This window comes from Caretta caretta, chromosome 9 (genome assembly GCF_965140235.1).
Source record: "Caretta caretta isolate rCarCar2 chromosome 9, rCarCar1.hap1, whole genome shotgun sequence".
Lineage (NCBI taxonomy): Eukaryota > Metazoa > Chordata > Testudines > Cheloniidae > Caretta > Caretta caretta.
Genome location: NC_134214.1, coordinates 58,544,857 through 58,567,561, shown reverse-complemented (window position 1 = coordinate 58,567,561; position 22,705 = coordinate 58,544,857). Strand labels below are relative to the sequence as shown.

General features: G+C 48.0%; 1 protein-coding gene across 1 annotated transcript; it reads left to right on the top strand.

Annotated features, from left to right (window-relative positions):
- The first annotated feature begins 384 nt into the window (after positions 1–384).
- CLIC2 (chloride intracellular channel 2) lies at positions 385–17,655 on the top strand. Its single transcript, XM_048864027.2, has 6 exons — positions 385–829; positions 8,335–8,444; positions 9,456–9,581; positions 12,258–12,364; positions 13,436–13,617; positions 15,514–17,655. Exons 1-6 carry the CDS (start codon positions 773–775, stop codon positions 15,673–15,675), a joined length of 744 nt encoding a protein of 247 aa, XP_048719984.1. The 5' UTR covers positions 385–772; the 3' UTR covers positions 15,676–17,655.
- The last annotated feature ends 5,050 nt before the right edge of the window (positions 17,656–22,705 follow it).

The window sequence follows — 22,705 nt, the reverse complement described above, 5'->3', positions numbered from 1 at the left end:
TCTCTGGGGCTTTCCCCAAAGGGCGGAGAGAGATTCAGATCTGAGCTGCCAGTGTGGGCCCTGCTCAGATGTTGATGTTTAAGGCAGATACTATGTATTTTAAAGTTGTGCCTAGTAGAGGGAAATAGGCCTCTTTTATCAGTGAATCTGAGGTCTCTCCCAACAACACTTGCTTTCCCTTAGTGAGAGTTGTGGGGTAGGGAAGGATGTGCTCTGGAGCTGGGGACTTTTTGCCTCCTGGACAGGATAATTAGATAAGTGATCTCTCCAACTGATGAAGCACAAGACACTTCCAGCCCATTTCCTGTGATAAAAGATCTCATGGGTGGGAGGTTACAGTAACAGAAGTGGAAGGATCTTTTCTGGGACATGAGCCCACAGCTCAGAGAGAGCTCAGGGCAGCATCTGGTCTGCTTGATAGCTGACAGGGGGACCTCATGCATGCTCTCCGATAGATTAGGATGCTGAGTCACAACTGGGAGGCCCTTGTGGAAATACCCTTGCCCCTCCAGCAGCTGCTGCACACACTCTGTCACTCCTCCTCAGTTCAGAACTCAGGAGGAGGAAGGAAAAGAGCCACGATAGAACTGCCCATTGGTGAGTGAAGCTGGCAACGGGGCTTGGTGTATCTTCATTAGAGAGGTCCTTCACCGTACACCAGTGGCTCTCCCACTGGATCGCCACCTGCTTCCACTCAGAGGTTCAATAGCAGCAGAGAACAGAGCAACTTGTTGCAGTGGAGAGCGGCTAGCAGTTTGAACAAGCAGAGAGGATGGCAAGCCAGTGGCACAGCCCTCGGAAGGAGCCCGAGATTGAGCTTTTCGTGAAGGTGAGTTTCAGAGACATGTACGCTTATGAATTCTGCACACTGGATTCACCCCAGGCAGGAAGGACAATGACCCACTAAACTCACCAGTTACTTTTGATGAAGTTACCTGCAGATTTTTTTGCAAGTTCTTTATCATTTCAGAGTGGGGGGGCATTGTCCCATTTGCAATTGTCAGCGGTACATATGGTCAAATAGACCCGTGACTACATGTGTGTGTGCACAGCGGTTGGCAGAAAAGGGTGCCAAGCATGCCCAGACTGGAGGAATTCTGAGTCTGGGCTCTGCAGGGATCTATGCATTCTACTGCATAGTGCCAAAGGAACCGTCAGGTTATAAAGTTATCACGGGGATCAAGTTCTTTTGGTGTGATGTTGTGTTGTTAATTGTTGTTATGCTGATATAAATCATATGTACAGCAGTGTAAATATGGCATGTGCCTTACAGAGACAGATAAGGCGTGATCCTGTCCAGAAGAGATAACAGACAATAATACAAACACATTCATTCAATTTCTGCTTCTCTCCAAGTTGTGATTGCAAGACAGACTCTCTGAACTGCTCTGCCTCTCTTTTACTCTGTCTGTGTCAATTATTCAGCTGACAGTTGTTTTGCTGTAGAAATGTTTTCCCCTCAGTTAAGTGCTTTGGGGATGGATGTCCTTTGGAACACTTCAACTCCCCTCTTCAAAACATTCTTAACAGAAGTGGAGAGAGCAATAAATAAATCAGATATCCTGAATTTCCAAATGAATGTCTGAGAGAGAGACATGACCCTGAACAACTTCCATAACTTTAAATTCCCCGGCCCTGTGCTTGTTACTTGGCTGGCCATTGATTACACCATCACAGTAATAGAACAACACGTGACTTTATCTAGGGCATTTTGATGCAAACAGCAAATGCTCAAGATTTGAGGCTGCAAATATTGTTGAGATTCTGAGTCTTTTAAAAAGAAATGTTTAATGTTCTAAAAGTGTCATTTAAATGAGACAGGAGGTTTTATTCCCCAACTATTACAACGAATCCTTCCCACAGCAAATAACAGAAGGCTATCTCGGTCTATGTTAGAAATCTAGGGACTCAGACTCCACTGTCATTGTTGATGTACAGGACTGTCCAAAGTAAAATTATTCAGGGTTAGGTAAAAGATATTATCTGTCCTTAACCTCTCAAAGCCTAGGCTAAGCTGCTGAACATAGATACTTCATTAAGATCATCTCCTGTTTACTGTCCTTCAATTGATAAAACCAAACTTGTCCCAGGGTATTTTGCTGGTGAATTCAATGCTTCTGTGGTTCCCTGTTTTATCACTGTTACCTAGCTAGTCCCTAACTATCTTAGGGAGAGGCAGGAATATGATACACAAGATTGTTTCAAAACTGCATCAGAATCAAGGGGCTTTTTATTAGAGAAGAGAAACAGAAAACAAACGGTTAGTCAGTACTTCCCCTAAAACTTACTTAATTTAGCAGTAAAAACCCCCCTTGGAACAAGTAGTACGGTGGTAAACTAACAGTCCCCTACTGTAACAGTCTCTGTGTTTTAACCATCTTTGGCAGGCAGGCTTTAATGAAACAGGGTCTGATCTAAAGGGGTGTTGAGCAACCACAGATCCCAATGGGAGTTGTAGGCACTCAGCACCTCTCTAGATCAAGAGCCAGATCCTGCTCCCCAAGTAACACTGGAGTAACTTTAGAATTACACCCCATTCACACCAGTGTTGGTGGGAGAGAATCTGGCCTTAAACCCCGACACTGTTTTGTGGGGGAGAAGAATCCTGTGAGATGCTGAGTGCTTCCCGCAAGGTGCCGAACACGTAGTTCCAAGCACCTTACAGGACTGGGTGCTTGGCACCTGGTCTAGTCTCCTGGCAGAGATATTGACCCACAGGACATGGATGGTGTGATGCAGCTGCCCTTTTACCTACCTTTGCTAATGTTTCCAGAGTGGCAGTTCCTGAAGATCTATTGGGAACTTCTTGGTCTTGATTTTTCTTCCTTGTAACTCATGCATCTTCAGATGGTAAAAGCTATTATTTGTGATCATTATTTCTATTCCTGAGGCATACGCTGTTGAGCCAGGCACTGTACAAACACATAGTAAGAGACAGTCCCTGGCATGGCCCCTGGGCATGTCTTCGTTGAAGTTCACTTGAGTTAGCCATACTCAATTTACCCCTCTGGAGTTAGCCTCACGTACGTGAGAACAGCCACAAGGAGGACTAACACTTCAGCTGTTGTGTTCACACCAGCATACATTGCATTCACTCATGTGTGGCATGACGGCTGCTGGGGGCCATCCGATGGTTCTTTGCATTATTGTAGGCTGAGCCACTCTATGATCTCTTTGTCAGTGGGTTGTGGGGAAACTTGCCTCTCCTTTCTGGGCACAGGGGGAATTGTGGGAAGGTCATCAGAGAACTATCAGCACTCGAGTGACGCTAGCCTGCATTCACACTGCAGAGTGGTCATACCAGCAGTTGACAAGTTGTACTAACTTGAGCTTTACCCTATACCCACACTTTGGGCTCATCTACAGGAAGTAACAGCATCACCACACTAGAGTCAAAAGTTTTGTGTCCGGATGGGACTCGAGTTATAACTCAAGTCAACTTTGTGGTGAAGACAAGACAGACGAGGTGGGAGAAAGGAATGATTATCTCCATTTTATAGATGGGGAAGAGAGGCACAAAGACATTAAGGATGTATTTTAAAGACACCAAATTTCCCTTGATTTCCAAGGGGGTTAGTGCCTGAATACCTTTAAAAATCTGACTTGAAGTGACTTGCCCAAGGTCACACAGGAAGTCTGTGTCAAAACTGGTGATAGACTGGCCACTGCCTGAACTGTTAAACTAAGAGCCAAATCCTCAGCTGCTATGGATCAGTGCAGCGCCACTGAAGTTGGTGGAGCTACACCAATTTATATGAGTTAAGGATCTGTCTGTCTGTCACTGGACTGGCTTTTTTCTACAATCATCATTCTGTTGTTAGAATTCAGCTCTGTCTAACATTACTCAGCTTTGGATTAATTTGTAAAAGAATAGAAAAAATATAGATCTTCCCTGTGCCCTCACTCTGGCACTTTGCTCCAATCAATTTCTATCCCTTCATTCCCCCTTAGTCGGCAAGATTGGTCCTCTCTTTGGGTCACCCAAGCAATAATCTTTCTGTGTCTGTGGCTCTCCCTCCCCAGTGGCTGTTCCTTAGTTGTCACTGAACTCTCAAGCCTGGGTGATATGGCTGCCCCCATTGCAATGGCAGGGAGAGCTCCTTCCAGCTCAGGAGTGTATTGTAAGGGGCCATTTATCAAATTGCAAATTGCACTAGCATGACGTGATATATGCCATCATGTGCCAGCAATGCCCCTCTGCCATGTACATTGGCCAAACCAGACAGTCTCTATGCAAAAGAATAAATGGACACAAATCAGATGTCAAGAATTATAACATTCAAAAACCAGTTGGAGAACACTTCAGCCTCCCTGGACACTCAATTACAGAACTAAAAGTGGCAATTCTTCAACAAAAAACTTCAAAAACAGACTCCAGTGAGAAACTGCAGAACTGGAATTAATTTGCAAACTGGACACCATCAAATTAGGTCTGAATAAAGACTGGGAGTGGATGTGTCATTATACAAACTAAAAACTATTTCCCCATGCTAATTTTTCCCCCTACTGTTACTCACACCTTCTTGTCAACTGTTTGAAATGGGCCACCCCGATTACCACTGCAAAAGTGATTTTTCCTCCTGCTGATAATAGCCCACTTTATTTGATTTGTCTCATTAGAGTTGGTAAGGCAACCCCCATATTTTCATGTTCTCTGTATATATATATCTATATATCTATATATAGATATATATATATCTTCCTACTGTATTTTCCACTCCGTGCATCTAATGAAGTGGGTTTTAGCCCATGAAAGCTTATGCCCAAATACATTGTTAGTCTCTAAGGTGCCACAAGTACTCCTCATTCTTTTTGCTGATACAGACTAATACGGCTATCACTCTGAAACCTGTCACCATTCTTTCAGTACCACTTGTATTGTAGCTGTGGAATTAGGAGACCATTCACTCCTTGCAAATAGGTCTCCATAAATCAGCAGGTAATGACTTCCAGCTGTCTGTGGCCTAGTCTGAAACCAAATCAGCCATCTAGCACCGAAAAGCTCAGCTTCTCATTATTAGTGGCTATAGGGTAGCCAGTCTCCATCTTAGGTTTACGGGTTTGGTATTTTTTCAATTCTCTGCAGTAGTAAAGACCTCGGAGAAAGGCAATAAAGCTCTCTAAGCTTTCAGCACCCAGAAGATTTTCCTCATTTGTAAATATGACTGTTTGAAAAGATTTTAGTTATTACCTTTTTTAAAATCAACAAGTAGGATTTTGTGAGCAGTCCAAATTATTTTCTTACACACCCATTAAAAGAGGGGGTGACAAACACAGCAGATAAGGGCATGAAGCGGAGGTGAGGCAGAAGAACGTCTGAGTGCTGGTAGATATACCAATTGATTTTTAAAAATCATATTAATTCATTTGTTCATATTTAATCAGTTCATCCCATTTGGCCTACCTTTGTTGCCATAATTTCATTGTTTGTCTAACCTATAGGAGTTAGGCACCCAAATACTTTTGAGGATCTGGACCTAAATTACTCCATTTCTCTTAATTCTTTTATTCTGATTTCCTCCCCTCCCCCCCATTCTGTAAATGGTGTTTGCTTCAGCAGCAAGAGGGCACAGTCCTGCAAACACATGGGCTTGGCTTTCAGTCTCTGAATAGTCCTATTGACTTGGGTGGAAATGCTCAGGAGCTTAAAATTAGGCATGTATGCGTTTGCAGTGCTGAGGCCTTATAGTTATTAGTGGCTTATTCCGGTTCCATATGACTCTTGAGATGGAAATTATTGATTACACAGCTGTTTGATCAGAAATCGTATCAGAAAATACTCTTGGGAGAATATTCATTTGAATAGTTTCTTTTCAGCATAGTAAAGGTAAGGGGGGAACATTTTTAAATAGCCATTTTGTTTATTTAAACCTTCAACTTTCCTTGCTTTAATTCTGATGCACTAGTTGTCTTTACAAGAGTCTGATGGATCAGGGTAAAATTTCCAAAGGTGCCTATGTGAGCAGGGGCCTGATTTTCCAAGCTATGTAGGTGCAGGAGCCTAAAGCTGCAGACAGATACCTAGTGGGATTTCTGAAAGCCCTAAGCAGGCTGGGTGCCTCACTTCCACTGAAAGCCCATGGGAGTTGGGTGCCTAACTTGTGTGGGATTTTTAAAGTACCTCTTAGGCACCTAGCTGCATCTTTAGGCACCTGAGCACCTCTAAAGTCTGGCCCTTGACTTTCAATGGGACTGAGACTCCCCCAGTGCCTAAGGGTATGTCAACACTGCAATAAAACCCCTGCGGCTGGCCTGGGCCACCTGATTTATGGGCTCGGGCTGCGGGGCGGTAAGATTACTGTGTAGACACTGGAGCTGGCCAATGCCAGCGAGTTAGGGGCCTAACGACCTTTAAAAATCTACCCTTAGGTACTTCTGAAAACGTCACCCTGAGAGCCCAGTGCGGCCTGCAGAGCCTGCTGTGCTGGGACTGATGCCCGAGAATGAGCCCAGCTTATGGATTTATAAATGTGGAACCCCCCAGCTGGCGTTATTACAGTCACTTTTCAGAGTAGAGCCTCACTTGGAGAAGGGGCCAACAGTTTGAGAATTATCATAGCCTTGTATTGAACGATCCCGCCTCTCCTATACTGACCTGGGCTGGAGTCAACCCAGAGCCTTCCAAACACATGCAAGACTCCTGGAGGAGCCTGTCTAGATGTATTTGTTTATTAGGATTTCTACAGAGAATGAGGGGTGTAATCTGTGTCTGACAAAGTAGCCCCAGGACTTGCCCAGTAGGCTTGCAGTGTTCTTCATTTTTGTTGCACTGGCTGAAGACTGACTTTCGTTTTTAAAAAGGGATTTGTTTGTCTGGTTCATGGAAAATCTGAGCCTTTGGGAATTTATGCCTTGTCCCTTTAAATCAGCAAGTGAACAGCGAAAAGAAAACAAACTACTGTTTTCCTGGAACATGTTAGTGCATTTTCTCCCACACCCTCCCTCTTGAGTTTTTCCTCCTGCCAGTGAGGAGCCTCCCTTCCTGTTGAATCCATTATCAAACTCCATCCTCCTTTTGTGCCTCCCTCCCTGACTGCTACCACCAGTGCTGAGTGTACCAGCCTCCCCCTCCCTTTCGCGCTTCCTGTCTCAAGAGCCCCTGACAATCCAGCTTCTAGAGACAGGCTTTCCAAAAATATGGCAGCAAGGGGCACAGAGAGCTTTCATACTGCCTTCCCCTCTGACCCAGCTCCCACCAGGAAACAGAAACAATATCGCACTGGCTTACAAAAGAATCACCGTGAGTGGTGCTGGTTCATGAACCCAGCAGCCCCACTAGGGGCATGGCCCACCTGCTCTGATGACAATCAGTGTTGGTGCATTTCAGGTGCTCAGATACCATGGTGACAAGGGTGGTATAAATAGCTAGATTAAATTCAGTCTTTCAGGGGGTTGCTTAAGTGTGACTTGATAATGTTATGTTTGCTTTTGTATGCACTGGAGGGGTTCAATGCAGGCTTTCTGGGCTAGTGAATCCAGCCTGTGGCCACTGCCACCTATAACTTATACCTCCCCCCCTTACACAACTCCTCTGACTTAGCTCCCCAAGCCTGTGTGAAAGTTAGTGTACTAGGGGCTAATTACCTCCTGCTTTGCCTCATGTGTGATCATTCACAATTGTGCAAATGAGCTGTGAACTGTCACCAGATCAGAATGCTAGGCCTACATCCATGGCCCTGGCAAAGCTCAGAATGGCATGGGTGCTGTAGTGGCCACTGCACTTCCCCGGTACTAGGCTGTCTATGCACTCGGCTTCCCCCACCTCTCCCCTTCATCTTCCCCATGTAATTTCAAACAGCCTGATGCCTTGTCTCTGTAATGGACCCTCAACCTCTAACCACTCCCAGACTTCTGGGAAGGGATTTCCAAAATACAGACACAAACCTAGATCTGAATTGCATGCTTAGGTGTCTCTCTGTTTAATGGGATGGACTGGACCCCTGAATCCTAACATATCCCTTAAAAAACCTAAACACATATGCAAACGGTGTAGCCTGGGCCTATATCTAGATAGACTATAAATGTGCCATGTGACTTAAATTATAATTGCTATGAGAACCATCTGAGCATCTCCCATCTCTGGTCCATTTGAAATCTCAACAATAATGTTGCATTGAATCTCCTTTTTTAAAAAAATGGAGAGAAAGGCACCTTTGATGATCTGGGCCTAACTCCCAATGAAACCAGTGAATCACCCGTTATGCTGCCACTGCCTGTTTACCAAGCCCGGAGCTGTGCTAGCAGCTACTTGCCCAAAGCCACTTGCAGAGGCCCAGCTGTGGGAGACATCTGATGCCCAGTGAGCAGCATTGGTCTATTTTGCTCCTTCTGCAGGCTGGCCTGGATGGCGAGAACATTGGGAATTGTCCCTTCTGCCAGCGTCTCTTCATGGTTCTGTGGCTCAAAGGTGTCAAATTCAACGTGACCACAGTGGACATGACAAGGTAAGGGAACAGAGGTAATTCTTGCCAGTGAGACATCCAGAGTACACAGCAGGAAAGCTCAGGGCTGCCCCTTGGTTTGCGTGCACCAACAAAGTCTCTAAGGTGCCACAAGTACTCCTCTTCTTTTTGCGGATACAGACTAACACAGCTGCTACTCTGAAACAAAATCTTAGTGTCATGTGGCTCAATTGCTCTTCAATCTACACTTCAGATCTTTCCCGCTGTCAGCATCACGTTCCCTTTCATTACATCTGCCACGTCACTGGCATAGATGTAGTTGACTGGCATCATTACGAGGTCTAGCTGTGACCAAATTCTCGCCTCACTTATGCGCCCTCCCCCCCACCCCTGCTGACCTCCCTGGAATTACACAGGGGATAAGCCTGCAGGGAATTTGGCCCCAAAATCAAAGTTCAGGCCATTGTACCTTAAGCAACTGGGGACACAATGTGAACAACAAACATTTGTCCATGGAAATTCATGCAAGATGTCCTGTAGTGACAGGGCCATGACAAGATGGCAGTCAGCCCTCTTGGCAAATTGAAATGACTACACATATCCCATGGGCTGCCAAAGATGGATATCCCAATGGCCAGCAAAGTCAATGGGAGCTGTGAACTCAGGGTATAATTTGGCCCTTTATCTAGGGCGCTCCCTCTGCTGATCAGCATGGCTCTGGCTCCAAAACACGGGGCCCATGATTCCTTTTCACCACTGTGTCTCCTCCATGTACTAATCTGTGTCTCTCACTATTTGATGCCTTCACCATGTGGTGTTTAAGAGCAGGTTGGACAAACACCACTCAGGGATGTTCTAGGTTTACTGGTCCTGCCTCAGTGCAGGGAGCTGAATTAGATGACCTCTCAGGGTCCCTTCCTGTCCTACCATTCTGTGTTCTTCTTGGTGGTTGTGCATGGTGGTGAGATGAGATTGTGACACTGCACTTGCAGTGAGGCCTTCACCTCAGCAGTGAATCCCTCTTTTTTTTTTTTTAAAAAAAATTCATTTCAGGAAACCTGAAGAACTGAAATCTCTGGCTCCAGGGACCAACCCTCCATTCTTATTGTTCAACAAGGAGCTGAAAACAGACTTCATTAAGATCGAGGAGTTCCTGGAGCAGATGCTGGCACCTCCTAAGTATTTAATATCATAGTATTATGTACTTCTTTGCCACCTTCCAGCCAGGAGATATGAACTGCCACCAGATCAGAACACTGGGCCTAGATCCGTGGCTATGACAAAGCTCGAATGGCATGGGTGCAGTAGTGGCCATTGCACTTACCCAATTCTGGGCTTCCCCCGCCTCCCCTCTCACTCCTTGCACTTTGCAATCATTGATCGGTTCAGCAATGGTACTCATCTTGTTATCTTGTGTGGCGGGGGCACAGACAGAGGCACAGAGAGGGACTGGGAGCCAGTGGCAGCCAGAATTTTGGAGCCCTGGTTCTAGTCCCTTGCTCTGAGCAATGTATTGCTCTCTCCATGAAGGTATTGCTCAGGCCAAGGTACTGCTGTGTGTCCCTGGGAAGAAGCAGAGATAGGCTTTTGCCTAGTGTGAGACCGTTGGTTTAAGGTTGTGACCCCCCACCCCCTTCCTCTATGAATAGCTAAGCAGCAAGGAAACAGTTTGGCCTGTGAAATAACACAATGGAAGGAAATTCACTGTGTGATCTCTGGATGCAGGCAAAGAGGGAAAGGGGCTTGACAGGCAAGCCACAGGGGTGGGGGATGTGGTGAGAACGTGCAAGTGGATCGGTTTAGAGTCCCAAGAAGCAGATGCCGTTATTTTTGAAGCAGGGGAGGGGAAGGGATTCAAAAACCTTTTTTCTGCTTGTTTTTGAAAGGGGCAGGTGCATGTAGCTGAGCCAAAGCGAACACTCCAGCCCAGGGGTTAGGAATGCAGCCAGCTCCTGGCCGAGCGGTTATGATGCGCTCACTCTTGGCTCTCTCCCCGACCGTTCGCTGCAGTGGTAAACAGGAGACACCTTAAAGGGCCGGAACAGTTCACAGCTGGGGCTTTAGGCCAGATCCTGAGCTGTAGAAAGCTGCGTGGCTCTCCCGAGTCTCCCCCCTTACGCCCCTGATGAGTTACCAGCTGTTGCTGGCTGCATGGCTGTCTGGATGGAACCCAAAGCAACACTCTTTGGATAGGAGGGAGCAGAATCCTAGCCCAGGGTTCCTCCTTCAGCTCCATATTGCCCTGAAAACTCCCCTTTGTGCCTAGTCAGACTTTGGGACATACCTAGCTAGAGGTCATCACTGCATGACCCTTTCCAGATTGCACCCACGTCCCAAGCAAGCTGGCATGCGGGCACTCCAGGAGCTCATGCTAGAGGAATCCAAGGTACCCTCTAAGTCCTAGGGCCAGATCTGCAAACGAGCTCAGCACATTGGGCGCATGTTGGGTGCTGGGATCTTTTGCAAATCTGTCCACAGTGGCGGGGACTGAGCCCCTCTGAAAGCCCTGGCCTGAGAGGCCTGATTCCTGTGGGAGTTAGGGGCTGAAATGCCTCTGGAGGAGTGCACCCTTAGCGACCATGGGACACACCAACGCTCAAGGCTCAAGCGTGTCACTGGGCGACTGCTGAGCACATGAAACACTGAGGCTTTGCTCTCCATCCTCACTCACCTCACAGCTTTCAGCCCAGAAGGCACAGCACAGAGATGAGGCAGGTGTGAGTCTCAACTCAGTGCAATGGCATGGTGCAGTCCTGCCCTCTCCTCTCCCAGACGAGAGCACTTAGACCAATGGCTTATAGATTAACTCCTGTACAGAGTTCAAAGCTCTTTAGCCCCTCAAGTCTTCCCCTTCTTCCGGGAGCTAATTCAAGCCTCTTCCCCTAAACTCAGGAGTCCCACAGCCTCCTCCATGGCCTGAGTAATAATCCAGGCAGGCTTACTTCCCTTGCATTTTCAGAGTCCGCTAGCCCCCCTCCTGCCCTGGGAAAGCTCAGCCAGCAGTAGTGCTGATCTCCTGTGGAACCTCCTCTAGGTGCACCCGCCGCCAGCTGAACTACCGTTCCCCAGGTCCAGGCACTCGTTAGCTGCCAACCAGCCGCCTGGGCATGGCATTAATAACCTACAGGTGGACTGAGCTGGGGTTGCTCTCCTTAAAGGGGACAGCCACACTGTGACAAACACACTCATGGGAGAAAGCATATTACCTGCTCAGATGGTCAGGTCTAGTTACAGGACAGCACCCCTTGCCAGGAGAGGTTTTGATACCTGCAACAGTGTTATGTTGGGACACCCTTCAACCTTCTTCTCTCATGCCTCACCCCAGGCCACTGGATAGGTACTGGAGCCGCTAGCCTGCGCTGCTACAGCTTTGCTGCTATTGCTGCCGGAGCTAGCTAGGTCAGAACCGGCTCGGGTCTGTCTACACGGGCTGCATTCCCCGCTCTGACTGCAGTGTTGACAGACCTTGAGTCTGGCAAAGCCCATCTTGGGGCCAGTGCAGGGCTGGGCCTAACACAACAGCTGAGCTGATATTGGCATGCAGGGTGTACTGGGATACCTCGAGAACAAAAGGCATTTCCCCATGGGAGCTGTGTGAGTTTCCATCTCCCCCTCCGTGCCAATCTGTGCACACCTATCTGAAGCCAGCATCCTGGAAGTGCCAGCAGAGCTCAGAGCTTCCCTCTATCCCTTGGGCAGGAAGCTAGATGAGGTTGATCATTGCAGGGCTTTATGCTTTTGAACCCATCTCAGTCCTCGTGGGTTTTATAGTCACTAGAAGAGAATGCAGCTGAGTATCCTTCTAATGGCAGAGTGAATTCTCCATATATGACTCTGTGCATTTATCTGTTTAAGGTACCCACACCTGAGCCCCAAATACAAGGAGTCCTTTGATGTGGGCAGCAACATCTTTGCCAAGTTCTCTGCATACATCAAGAATCCCCACAAGGAAGCAAATGAGAGTAAGGAACCCTGGGGTATTTTTATTTATTATTCTGAGTCCATCATTTCCCCTGGAAATTTACTTCCCTGGATCCTGAAGCAAAACCTATTAGAAAAATAGCTCACTCAGCCAGGGGGATCCAGAGGGTGTCTCAGCTGTCCACAGTCCCTGAAGCTGGGGATGTTGGTGCACAGAATGGGAGCTGCAGAACTTCCAGGAGAGGTGGGAGGAATGCCTCTCAGCAGCAGCGGCAGGGATCTAAAGGTGCTGAGTATTGGTGACAACTCCTGTGTGCAGGATTCCTGCTCTTTGAGAGGGCATCCTATGGCTGGGCTGGAGTCCCCGCTGTCTCCCACACTCCACCCACCCAAGTAATGCCCCTGGCAATTAAAGCAATAAAGTGGAAGGACAGAAGCAACCCTGCCTTTCACCCAGCACCATCTGAGGATCATGATCCATAGCTTGTGCTGTAAAGGCCTGGAAGCCGCACAGCGTCAGGATAGGTGGCTGCTAAAGGAGCAGCTCTCATAGCTCTGCCTGCACAGAGCCCTGTTCTGTGCACACTCTGAGCAGTTCTGGCACACCCTACTGGGGGCAGCGGGACATCGCACTGCGTTTGGTGGATCTGGGCTTGGGGAGGCCGTCCACCACTGGTTTGGCCAACCCCCTCTAACCAGTCCCTCTCAGAGAAGGTGGCAATACGTATTAGGGGCATGTTCAGATCCTATAGCTCTTTGGAAGGTGCCGAAAGGATATATTCTGGGGTTTCTCCACCAAAATCCCAACAGTGGTCCCAGGTGGAAACCCCTCTTCAAGTATGGCCCAGCTCAATGGTACAAGTATCAGGGACTTGTCTATGAGGGTGGAGATTTTTTTGGTGGGGGCAGGGGCGTGGATTGTGTCTATACCTACACATTGGGGCAGGTTCATTATCTCATGCCAGGAGCCCTGACTGTGATCTCAGTTGGGCTGGTGTAGATCAAGAGTAACTCTACTGAAATCAGTGGAGTTGCAGTAAAACTGGTGGGTGTGAGAGCAGAATCTGCTCAAGGTCTTTCACACTAACACTGCGGTTTCTCCTTGGGTGCAGATTTTGAGAAGGCTTTGCTGAGGGAGTTCAAACGCCTGGATAACTACCTGAACAACCCACTCCCTGAAGAAATCGACCAGGACAGTACCGAGGAAGTCCTGGTCTCCAACAGGAAGTTCCTGGATGGGAACAGGCTGACATTAGCTGACTGCAATCTGCTGCCCAAGCTGCACATCATCAAAGTAAATCCACCTGCTAGCTACAGAGGCCACAACCTCTGGGGCAAAGGGCAGGCCAGCACACGAAGTGTGGGATTTTCAAAAGTGCCTTCATGCCCAGGGAGTGCAAGGTCCTGTGACAGTTAGCAGGACTTGTGCTCCTAAATCACTTAGGCCTACCTCCTCATTGAGATCAATGCCAGTTAGGCACATGAATACCTTTGAGGATCTGGGCCTTAGGGGTTTGGGAGAATCACCTCCCAAAGCAGTACAGGTTCCTTTACACTCCCAACTAGAGCCAGCTCACCATATCTGACCTTGTGAAGCTGTGGGGAGCTGAGGCACTGTCCAATTCCAGCTCAGAATATTCTGACTCAAGCCTGTCTGTACTCATCCCCTTTGGCGCCATCCCCTGCTCTCTGTCTCGCCTGTCCCTTCAGTAGGGCATTTAGCTGAGCAGTGGACTGGCAAGGGAGGCTAGAACAGCTGAGCCAGGTCTGAGCATTAAATATGGGTGAATTTCATCCCAAGGAGAGTGAAGGAAGCTCTATCACTCGAGGGATCTAAAGCTAAACAGGAAAAGCACTGGAGACAAACCTGTAGGGACAACCCCACTCCAGCCCCTGCTCTTCGTGAGGGACCAACAGTACTAGCCAGACCCAAACACAGTACTGTCAACCAAAGTCTGGGCAGCTCCTGACTAGCTCTCAAAGGCAATGTCCCAAGTAAAGGTTTCACCCCTTCTGTCCAGTGTGAAGCTCTGATGTTATTTTCAGGAGTATGGCTTTCACAGCCAGTACTTTTGGAAGCGCTGGGACACCTTTGTGTCTCTGGTTCAAAGCCAGACTGAGTGGACAGCTCCCCTCCTGCCTGCAACCCTCCCTTGCTTCTGGAGTTAACAGCCTTGAACCCATCGATCTCATCCATGATGAACAATAAGTTTGAAATTAGGGAGAGGATTGCTGCAGGAACAGAGCACAGTGTGTAATAGCCATCCCTGACATGCTGGATGGATGAGCCAAGAAAGCTGAGATTTTGAGCTTCAAATCTGGCTGTCTTCTTCCTCTGAATGAGGGTATTGATCCAGAAGGGACAGGAGGGATTTGTGGGAACTCAGTGGACTTCACTGTTTCATCCACTTCATGATTTTCACTCCCGCTCTTACATGGATTGCCTTGGCCAACCTTTAGGGGGCACCCTGGGAGTTCCAAATCAAGATTAGTTGCTCATGGAGTCCTGTTTGGTCCAACATGCTACAGTGGAACCTCAGAGTTACGAATGCCTTGAGAATGGTTGTTCGTAACTCTGAACAAAATGTTCTGGTTCTTTCAAAGTTTACAACTGAACAGTGATGTAACACAGCTTTGAAACTTTACTCTGCAGGAGAAAAATGCTGTTTTTAACCATCTTAATTTAAATGAAACAAGCACAGAAACAGTTTCTCTACCTGGTCAAAATTTTTTTTTAAACTTTCCCTTTATTTTTTTAGTAGTTTACATTTAACATATCATTGTAATGCCTTTTTTTTTTTTTTTTTTTTGGTCTGCTGATGCCTGATTGCATACTTCCAGTTCCAAATGAGGTGTGTGGTTGACTGATCAGTTCATAACTCTTAGGTTCTACTATAGCACCTATAGGCCCCAACTGAGACTGGGGCCCCATTGTGCTGGGCATGGCCCAAGGTGGGATTATTGTCCCCGTTTTACAGCTGTGAACTGAGGCACAGAGAGATTAGGTGAGTTGCCCAAAGTTGCCCAGGGAACCAATGATGGAGCTGGGAAGTGAATCCTGAGTTTCTGCATGCCAGACCAGTGCTTTAACAACAAAGCCTGTGGGCTTCCAGGTCCATGGGGCCAGATCTTATCCTGATACCCAGAAGTCTAATAATCACCTGCATTTTCTCACCCTTCACCCGTCTAGATTGCTGCCAAGAAATACCGTGACTTCGAGATCCCAGCGGAAATGACAGGCATCTGGCGCTACCTCCACAATGCCTACTCCTGTGATGAGTTCAGCCACACATGCCCAGCCGACGAGGAGATAGAACGCACCTACGCCAGCGTTGCCAAGAAGATGACCTAGGGGGCAGCTGGTTTTTGAAACCCCTCTTTCCATTGGAAACACTGCCATGAAACCTGCCTTCTTCTGAATGGCCACGCCAGTAGAACAGCCCAGTCCTGTCACCTGCAAACATTCAGGATCTAGGAACTGCAGGAATCATTATGATGTAATTAGTAACTGCCTTTCAGAAAATAACCCCATGCTTCCAGCTGCTGCAGCTACCCTACTCATGTGTAGATTGACTGCACCCTGATTGTACAGCTATAATCATTGCATATATAGAAATGGCACCACTCAGCTGCCAAGGCAGCTGCTTTGTCATTCCTTAGAGGCTAGGATTCCCAACCATTTTGTGGGATCACCAATGTTTATTGTGCAAAACTGCGCAGAGCTGGTGACCATGTGGCATAGTGCGGTTTAAGTATCACCCTTTTGAATCTGGAGGGTGGGGTACAAATGATGTCTTAGATCCCAGAAAAATGGGTTTTTACAGATGCATAGAGTTTAGGCCAGAAGACACCATCAGATCATCTAGACTTACCTACCCTGTATAACACAGGGCATTACATTTCACCCACTTACCCCTGCTTTGAACCCAATCACTTGTGTTTGGCTAAAGTATATTTTCTGGAAAGGCATTTGAAGACATCGCGAGATAGCACAGGGCTGCACCAGCGGGGGCTGCTCTAGGTCAGGAATGAGGTGCCCTGGAGGAGCTGTGTGAAGGCTCTAGAATGGGAGGCTCTGCAAGTCACAAAAATACCAACAACAGACACTGAACTACAGTGCCTTCCCCTCCTCCGATACCAGGTTTCCATTGCTCTGTCTCCAATGACTTCAGCGGAGCTCCTCCTGAGGCATGTAGGTGTAGGTTCGAAGTGGATCAGGCTCACACATATCACAATCTCAATACAGAGCACCAGCAGCAAAGAGCCATTTCTTATACAAAGTTCACCTGGTAAGTGTCAGTGATCAGCTTGGAAACTCTTGCAAGAGAACTGCCCCGTCTTACTCCTGGAATGTGGACTGCTAAGACTTAGGTGCTCCATCTCCAGATCTCCCTGACCCCCCGCAGCAACACAGCTTGACCAGGAGAGGTTCCCCTTTCAGGTACAGGCAGTGCAGGAGTTTTCCATGATTGGGCAAGAGACTGTGAACTTTCTTTCCCCTGATCCCACACAAGCTGTACCCACCTGCCCAGCCAACCAGGGTGGACAAAAATTGATTTACTTTCTAAAACAAAAGGGTTTTTGTAATTGATGTGCAGCGTATCAAGGTCAAACTGTGTGTGCGTGTGCACAGAGCACCCAGGTCCATTTCTACCACTGGGTGAGCCTAGCACAGTTCCACTGAAGGGTGACTCCAGCTGAGGATCTGGCCTACATAAGCATGGAGTGACTGATGCTGGCTCAAGAAGTATGACCCTTGAGGCCCTTTTCTACCACTGTGACCTTGGGAGTTGCTACTAGCTCCGGCATAGTCCAAGAGGCAAATGACAGAGGTTTCCTGGGAGGGGCTGGCTCAGTGCTCATGGCCACACTTTCCCCTCCTCCATTAGATTTGTGATGCTGGCGCCTCCTGCCAAAATCTGTACCCAGGAATCTGTCCCCTCTCCCCAAATAGTACAGAAGCTAATGGCAACATAGATATTCTGTAGAATGCAATGGCATGCCTATAATGTACTAAGCATTACAGATCTGCACTGGGCACTGAGATGGTAAAAGCTCCCTAGAAAACTCACTAAACTTCTCTCTTACTTGTACTTTTGCACTAAAAAGTGTGTACTCGCAATTCTGCTTTTGATATATTTGTTAGTTTCATTAAAGTGATAATAAACTTTATTTTATATACAACTTTCACAACCCGGCCCCAGACTGCTGTCCAGGAGACGCTGAGAGCTAGAGAAGGCAGTAGAGCATAAAAAGGTGTCTGGTTGTGCTGGGAACATGAGAAAGTGAATACTAATTGCCCTTCTAAAATAAACAGTAATAATAACCTCCATTTTCTGTGCTGTCCCTTGTGCTGGATGGATCTCAACATGCTGTACAGACTAGAGGGATATAGACACCACCTGGAAGGCAGCCTGCTCTTGGGTGGCACACCGCATCTGCTTGCATCCTCAGTTCTACAGGAATTCCACGGCCCCTGTAATTCCCTCAGAACCTGCAGAATGGGAGAAGCCACAGCTGCATAGCAACAGCTGTGGTATCCTTGATGATGTCACTCACTTGCATTAGGAACAGTGCAAAGGAAGGGGCCTGCTGACCACACGTTGGTTGAGGACATGGCCCTTCATAGGGCTCTCAGGCCCCTCAGTTTTGGCAGCATGGCTTGTCTCTTTGCTGTGCTGACATTAGTCCCCTGTTGATATCTGAAGTGCCCATGCCACCAGTGAGGGGTGCAGAGCATGTAGGGGGTACTTACTGCTGGTCAGTAACCTCCACCCTTGCTTTCTGCACCATGTGCTTGGATTTGGGGGAGGAACACTCTGCATCCAGGGACTGATCCCTGACTCCTCCCCAAGGGGTAGGCCCCATCCCCCATTTCACCATGTCCATCACGGCGCCAATCCACGGCAAACATGAGTCTGTTCAGCAGCAGCAAGCTGTAGCCACTGGTGCTTTTAGCTCTTGAGGTCCCCAGTTCAGTCCCTGGTGTGCAAGGGCCTCCATGTTGCCTGAGCATTCTACACAGTGCCATCGGATGCCACCATGCAGCAGCATTTCCTGCCTTGCTGTGAGCCTGTTATGCTTCATTTACTTCCACCTGTTTCCTCTGTGCAATGCAAGGGAGGGAAGTAGAGGGGCCAAAGACACTAAACAAGATGGACTCAGAGAGTAAAGAGAAAGAGCCAAACGCACAAGAAATCAAGAACGTGTATTAAACATGTCAGGGTTTATTAAATAAAATAGCTCCAAGTGGGGTTAAGCCACCAAGTGCTAGAACTGGGGGAATGAACGGCGGCAAACCTAATGAGATGGACAATTGCTAAGTGCATATCCTGGAGGCCTGGAAAATGATCAGCAATGGGTTTTCTTTTTCTTTTTCCCACTTAGCTGTCCCTGTTGCTAGACCAAGTCAGTCATGTGATGTGCAGGAAACCAGCGCAGCTGCCTTGTGGTTTTCAACATGAGACTTTGATTGTTCAATTTTCTTCTTAATCGTCTGCTGATCCTGGGGCATGCAGCCCTCTCGCCTTGTGACCTCTGCAATGGGCCTGACAGGCATAAGTACCAACTGACTCATACACAGTATGCGTCATGCTATTTTGTCTTCCTAGTTTGTCTGAAATTTTCAATGCTGAAACAAGCCTAGAACAGTTCCAGCCCTTTAAGATTCCTCTTATAGTGCAGCACGGGGATGTCTCTTTCCAGGATCTCAGCATTATTCAGTGAAATTCACCCTGCAGGATAGGGGGAGACTTTAAAGGCACCAGATGCCTGATTCTCACACTGCAGGATACTTGATTCCAGTGGGTTTCCATGCATGCTGTGGCAGGGGAATACAGCCCCAGGACTGTCGCCTATATTTCAGTGGTTCTCAAACTTTTGTACTGGTGACTTCTTTCACATAGCAAGCCTCTGAATGTGACCTTACAAATTAAAAACACTTTTTATATATTTAACACCATTATAAATGCTGGAGGCAAAGCAGGGTTTGGGGTGGAGGCTGACAGCTCACGACCCCCCTTGTAATAACCTCGTGACCCCCTGAGAGGTCCCAACCCCCAGTTTGAGAACCCCTGCTATATTTCAATATGGACTATTTCATCTGAATAGAGTCAAGCCCTGTTCTCTCTCTCAACATACTAAGCCAGTTACCCCCTTAGGGTATGTCTACACTATGAAATTAGGTCAAATTTATAAAAGTCGATTTTTAGAAAGCGATTTTATACAGTCAATTGTGTGTGTCTCCACTAAGCGCATTAAGTCAGCGGAGTGCGTCCACAGTACCGTGGCTCGCGTTGACTTTCGGAGCATTGCACTGTGGGTAGCTATCCCACAGTTCCCGCAGTCTCCGCTGCCCATTGGAATTCTGGGTTGAGCTCCCAATGCCTGATGGGGCAAAAACATTGTCGCGGGTGGTTTTGGGTACATGTCGTCAGTCACCCCTCCCTCCATGAAAGCAACAGCAGACAATCGTTTTGCGCCTTTTTTCTGTGCGGGTGCCATACTGCTTTAGGGATGCAAATAGTCGTCATCGAGTGCTATGAATCCACCTTGCAGGTCCTCTATATGACTGTCGTCATCCACCGCTTCTGCTGCCACTCTGCTTTCCTACTCTCCTGGTGGTCTCGCAGGTCTTCTGTATTACTATTGTCATCTGCCACTTCTGCTGCAACTCTGCTTGGCTGCTCTTGTCTCGCTCATGGCAAGCGTGCAGCCCGCTCAGCTGTTGTGTCCTGGCAGCAGACGGTGCAGTAGGTCTGCAAAACTGGTCATCCAACCACCGTTTCCCCTGCAACTCTTCTTTCCTGCAGACGCCATACCACGGCAAGTATAGAGCCCACTCAGATCACTGCGGCAGTTATGAGCATTGTAAACACCTCGCGCATTATCATGCAGCATATGCAGAACCAGAACCTGCAAAAGCAGGCGAGGAGGCGATGGCAGTGTGGTGAGGAGAGCGATGAGGACATGGACACAGACTTCTCTCAAAGCACAGGCCCCGGCAATTTGGCCATCCTGGTGGCAATGGGCAGGCTCATGCCATGGAACACCGATTATGGGCCTGGCAAACAAGCACAGACTGGTGGGACCACATAGTGTTGCTGGTCTGGGATGATTCCCAGTGGCTGAGAAACTTTCACATACATAAGGGCACTTTTATGAAACCTTTTGACTTGCTTTCCCCTGCCCTGAAGTGCAAGAATACCAAGATGAGAGCAGCCCTCACAGTTCACAAGCGAGTGGGATAGCCCTCTGGAAGCTTGCAACGCCAGACAGCTACCGGTCAGTCGGGAATCAATTTGGAGTGGGCAAATCTACTGTGGGGGCTGCTGTGAGCCAAGTAGCCAACGCAATCACTGAGATGCTGCTATCAAGGGTAGTGACTCTGGGAAATGTGCAGGTCACAATGGATGGCTTTGCTGCAATGGGATTCCCTAACTGTGGTGGGGTGATAGACAGAACCCATATTCCTATCTTGGGACAGGAGCACCAAGGCAGCCAGAACATAAACCGAAAGGGGTACTTTTCAATGGTGCTGCAAGCACTGGTGGATCACAAGGGACGTTTCACCATCAACGTGGGATGGCCGGGAAAGGTACATGACGCTGGCATCTTCAGGAACTCTGGTCTGTGAGAATGGCTGCAGCAAGGGACTTACTTTCCAGACCAGAAAATAACCATTGGGGATGTTGAAATGCCTATAGTTATCCTTGGGGACCCAGCCTACTCCTGAATGCCATAGCGCATGAAGCCGTACACAGGCAGCCTGGACAGTAGTCAGGAGCTGTTCAACTACAGGCTGAGCAAGTGTAGAGAGGTGGTAGAATGTGCATTTGGACGTTTAAACACGTGCTGGCACAGTTTACTGACTCACTTAGACCTCAGTGAAACCAATATTCCCATTGTTATTACTGCTTGCTGTGCGCTCCATAATATCTGTGAGAGTAAGGGGGAGACGTTTATGGTGGGGTGGGAAGTTGAGGCAAATCAGCTGGCCACTGATTACCTGCAGCCAGACACCAGGGCGATTAGAAGAGCACAGCAGGGCGTGCTGCACATCAGAGAACCTTTGAAAACCAGTTTCATGGCTGACCAGGCTACGGTGTGACAGTTCTGTTTGTTTCTCCTTGATGAAAACCCGCCCCCTTGGTTCACTCTACTTCCCTGTAAGCCAACCGCTCTCCCCTCCCCCTTTGATCACCGCTTGCAGAGGCAATAAAGTCATTGTTGTTTCAAATTCCTGCATTCTTTATTAATTGGTCACACAAATAGGGGGATAACTGCCAAGGTAGCCCGGGAGGGGTGGGGGAGGAATCATAGAATCATAGAATATCAGGGTTGGAAGGGACCCCAGAAGGTCATCTAGTCCAACCCCCTGCTCGAAGCAGGACCAATTCCCAGTTAAATCATCCCAGCCAGGGCTTTGTCAAGCCTGACCTTAAAAACCTCTAAGGAAGGAGATTCTACCACCTCCCTAGGTAACGCATTCCAGTGTTTCACCACCCTCTTAGTGAAAAAGTTTTTCCTAATATCCAATCTAAACCTCCCCCACTGCAGCTTGAGACCATTACTCCTCGTTCTGTCATCTGCTACCATTGAGAACAGTCTAGAGCCATCCTCTTTGGAACCCCCTTTCAGGTAGTTGAAAGCAGCTATCAAATCCCCCCTCATTCTTCTCTTCTGCAGGCTAAACAATCCCAGCTCCCTCAGCCTCTCCTCATAACTCATGTGTTCCAGACTCCTAATCATTTTTGTTGCCCTTTGCTGGACTCTCTCCAATTTACCCACATCCTTCTTGAAGTGTGGGGCCCAAAACTGGACACAGTACTCCAGATGAAGCCTCACCAATGTCGAATAGAGGGGAACGATCACGTCCCTCAATCTGCTCGCTATGCCCCTACTTATACATCCCAAAATGCCATTGGCCTTCTTGGCAACAAGGGCACACTGCTGACTCATATGCAGCTTCTCGTCCACTGTCACCCCTAGGTCCTTTTCCGCAGAACTGCTGCCTAGCCATTCGGTCCCTAGTCTGTAGCTGTGCATTGGGTTCTTCCGTCCTAAGTGCAGGACCCTGCACTTATCCTTATTGAACCTCATCAGATTTCTTTTGGCCCAATCCTCCAATTTGTCTAGGTCCTTCTGTATCCTATCCCTCCCCTCCAGCGTATCTACCACTCCTCCCAGTTTAGTATCATCCGCAAATTTGCTGAGAGTGCAATCCACACCATCCTCCAGATCATTTATGAAGATATTGAACAAAACCGGCCCCAGGACCGACCCTTGGGGCACTCCACTTGATACCGGCTGCCAACTAGACATGGAGCCATTGATAACTACCCATTGAGCCCGACAATCTAGCCAGCTTTCTACCCACCTTA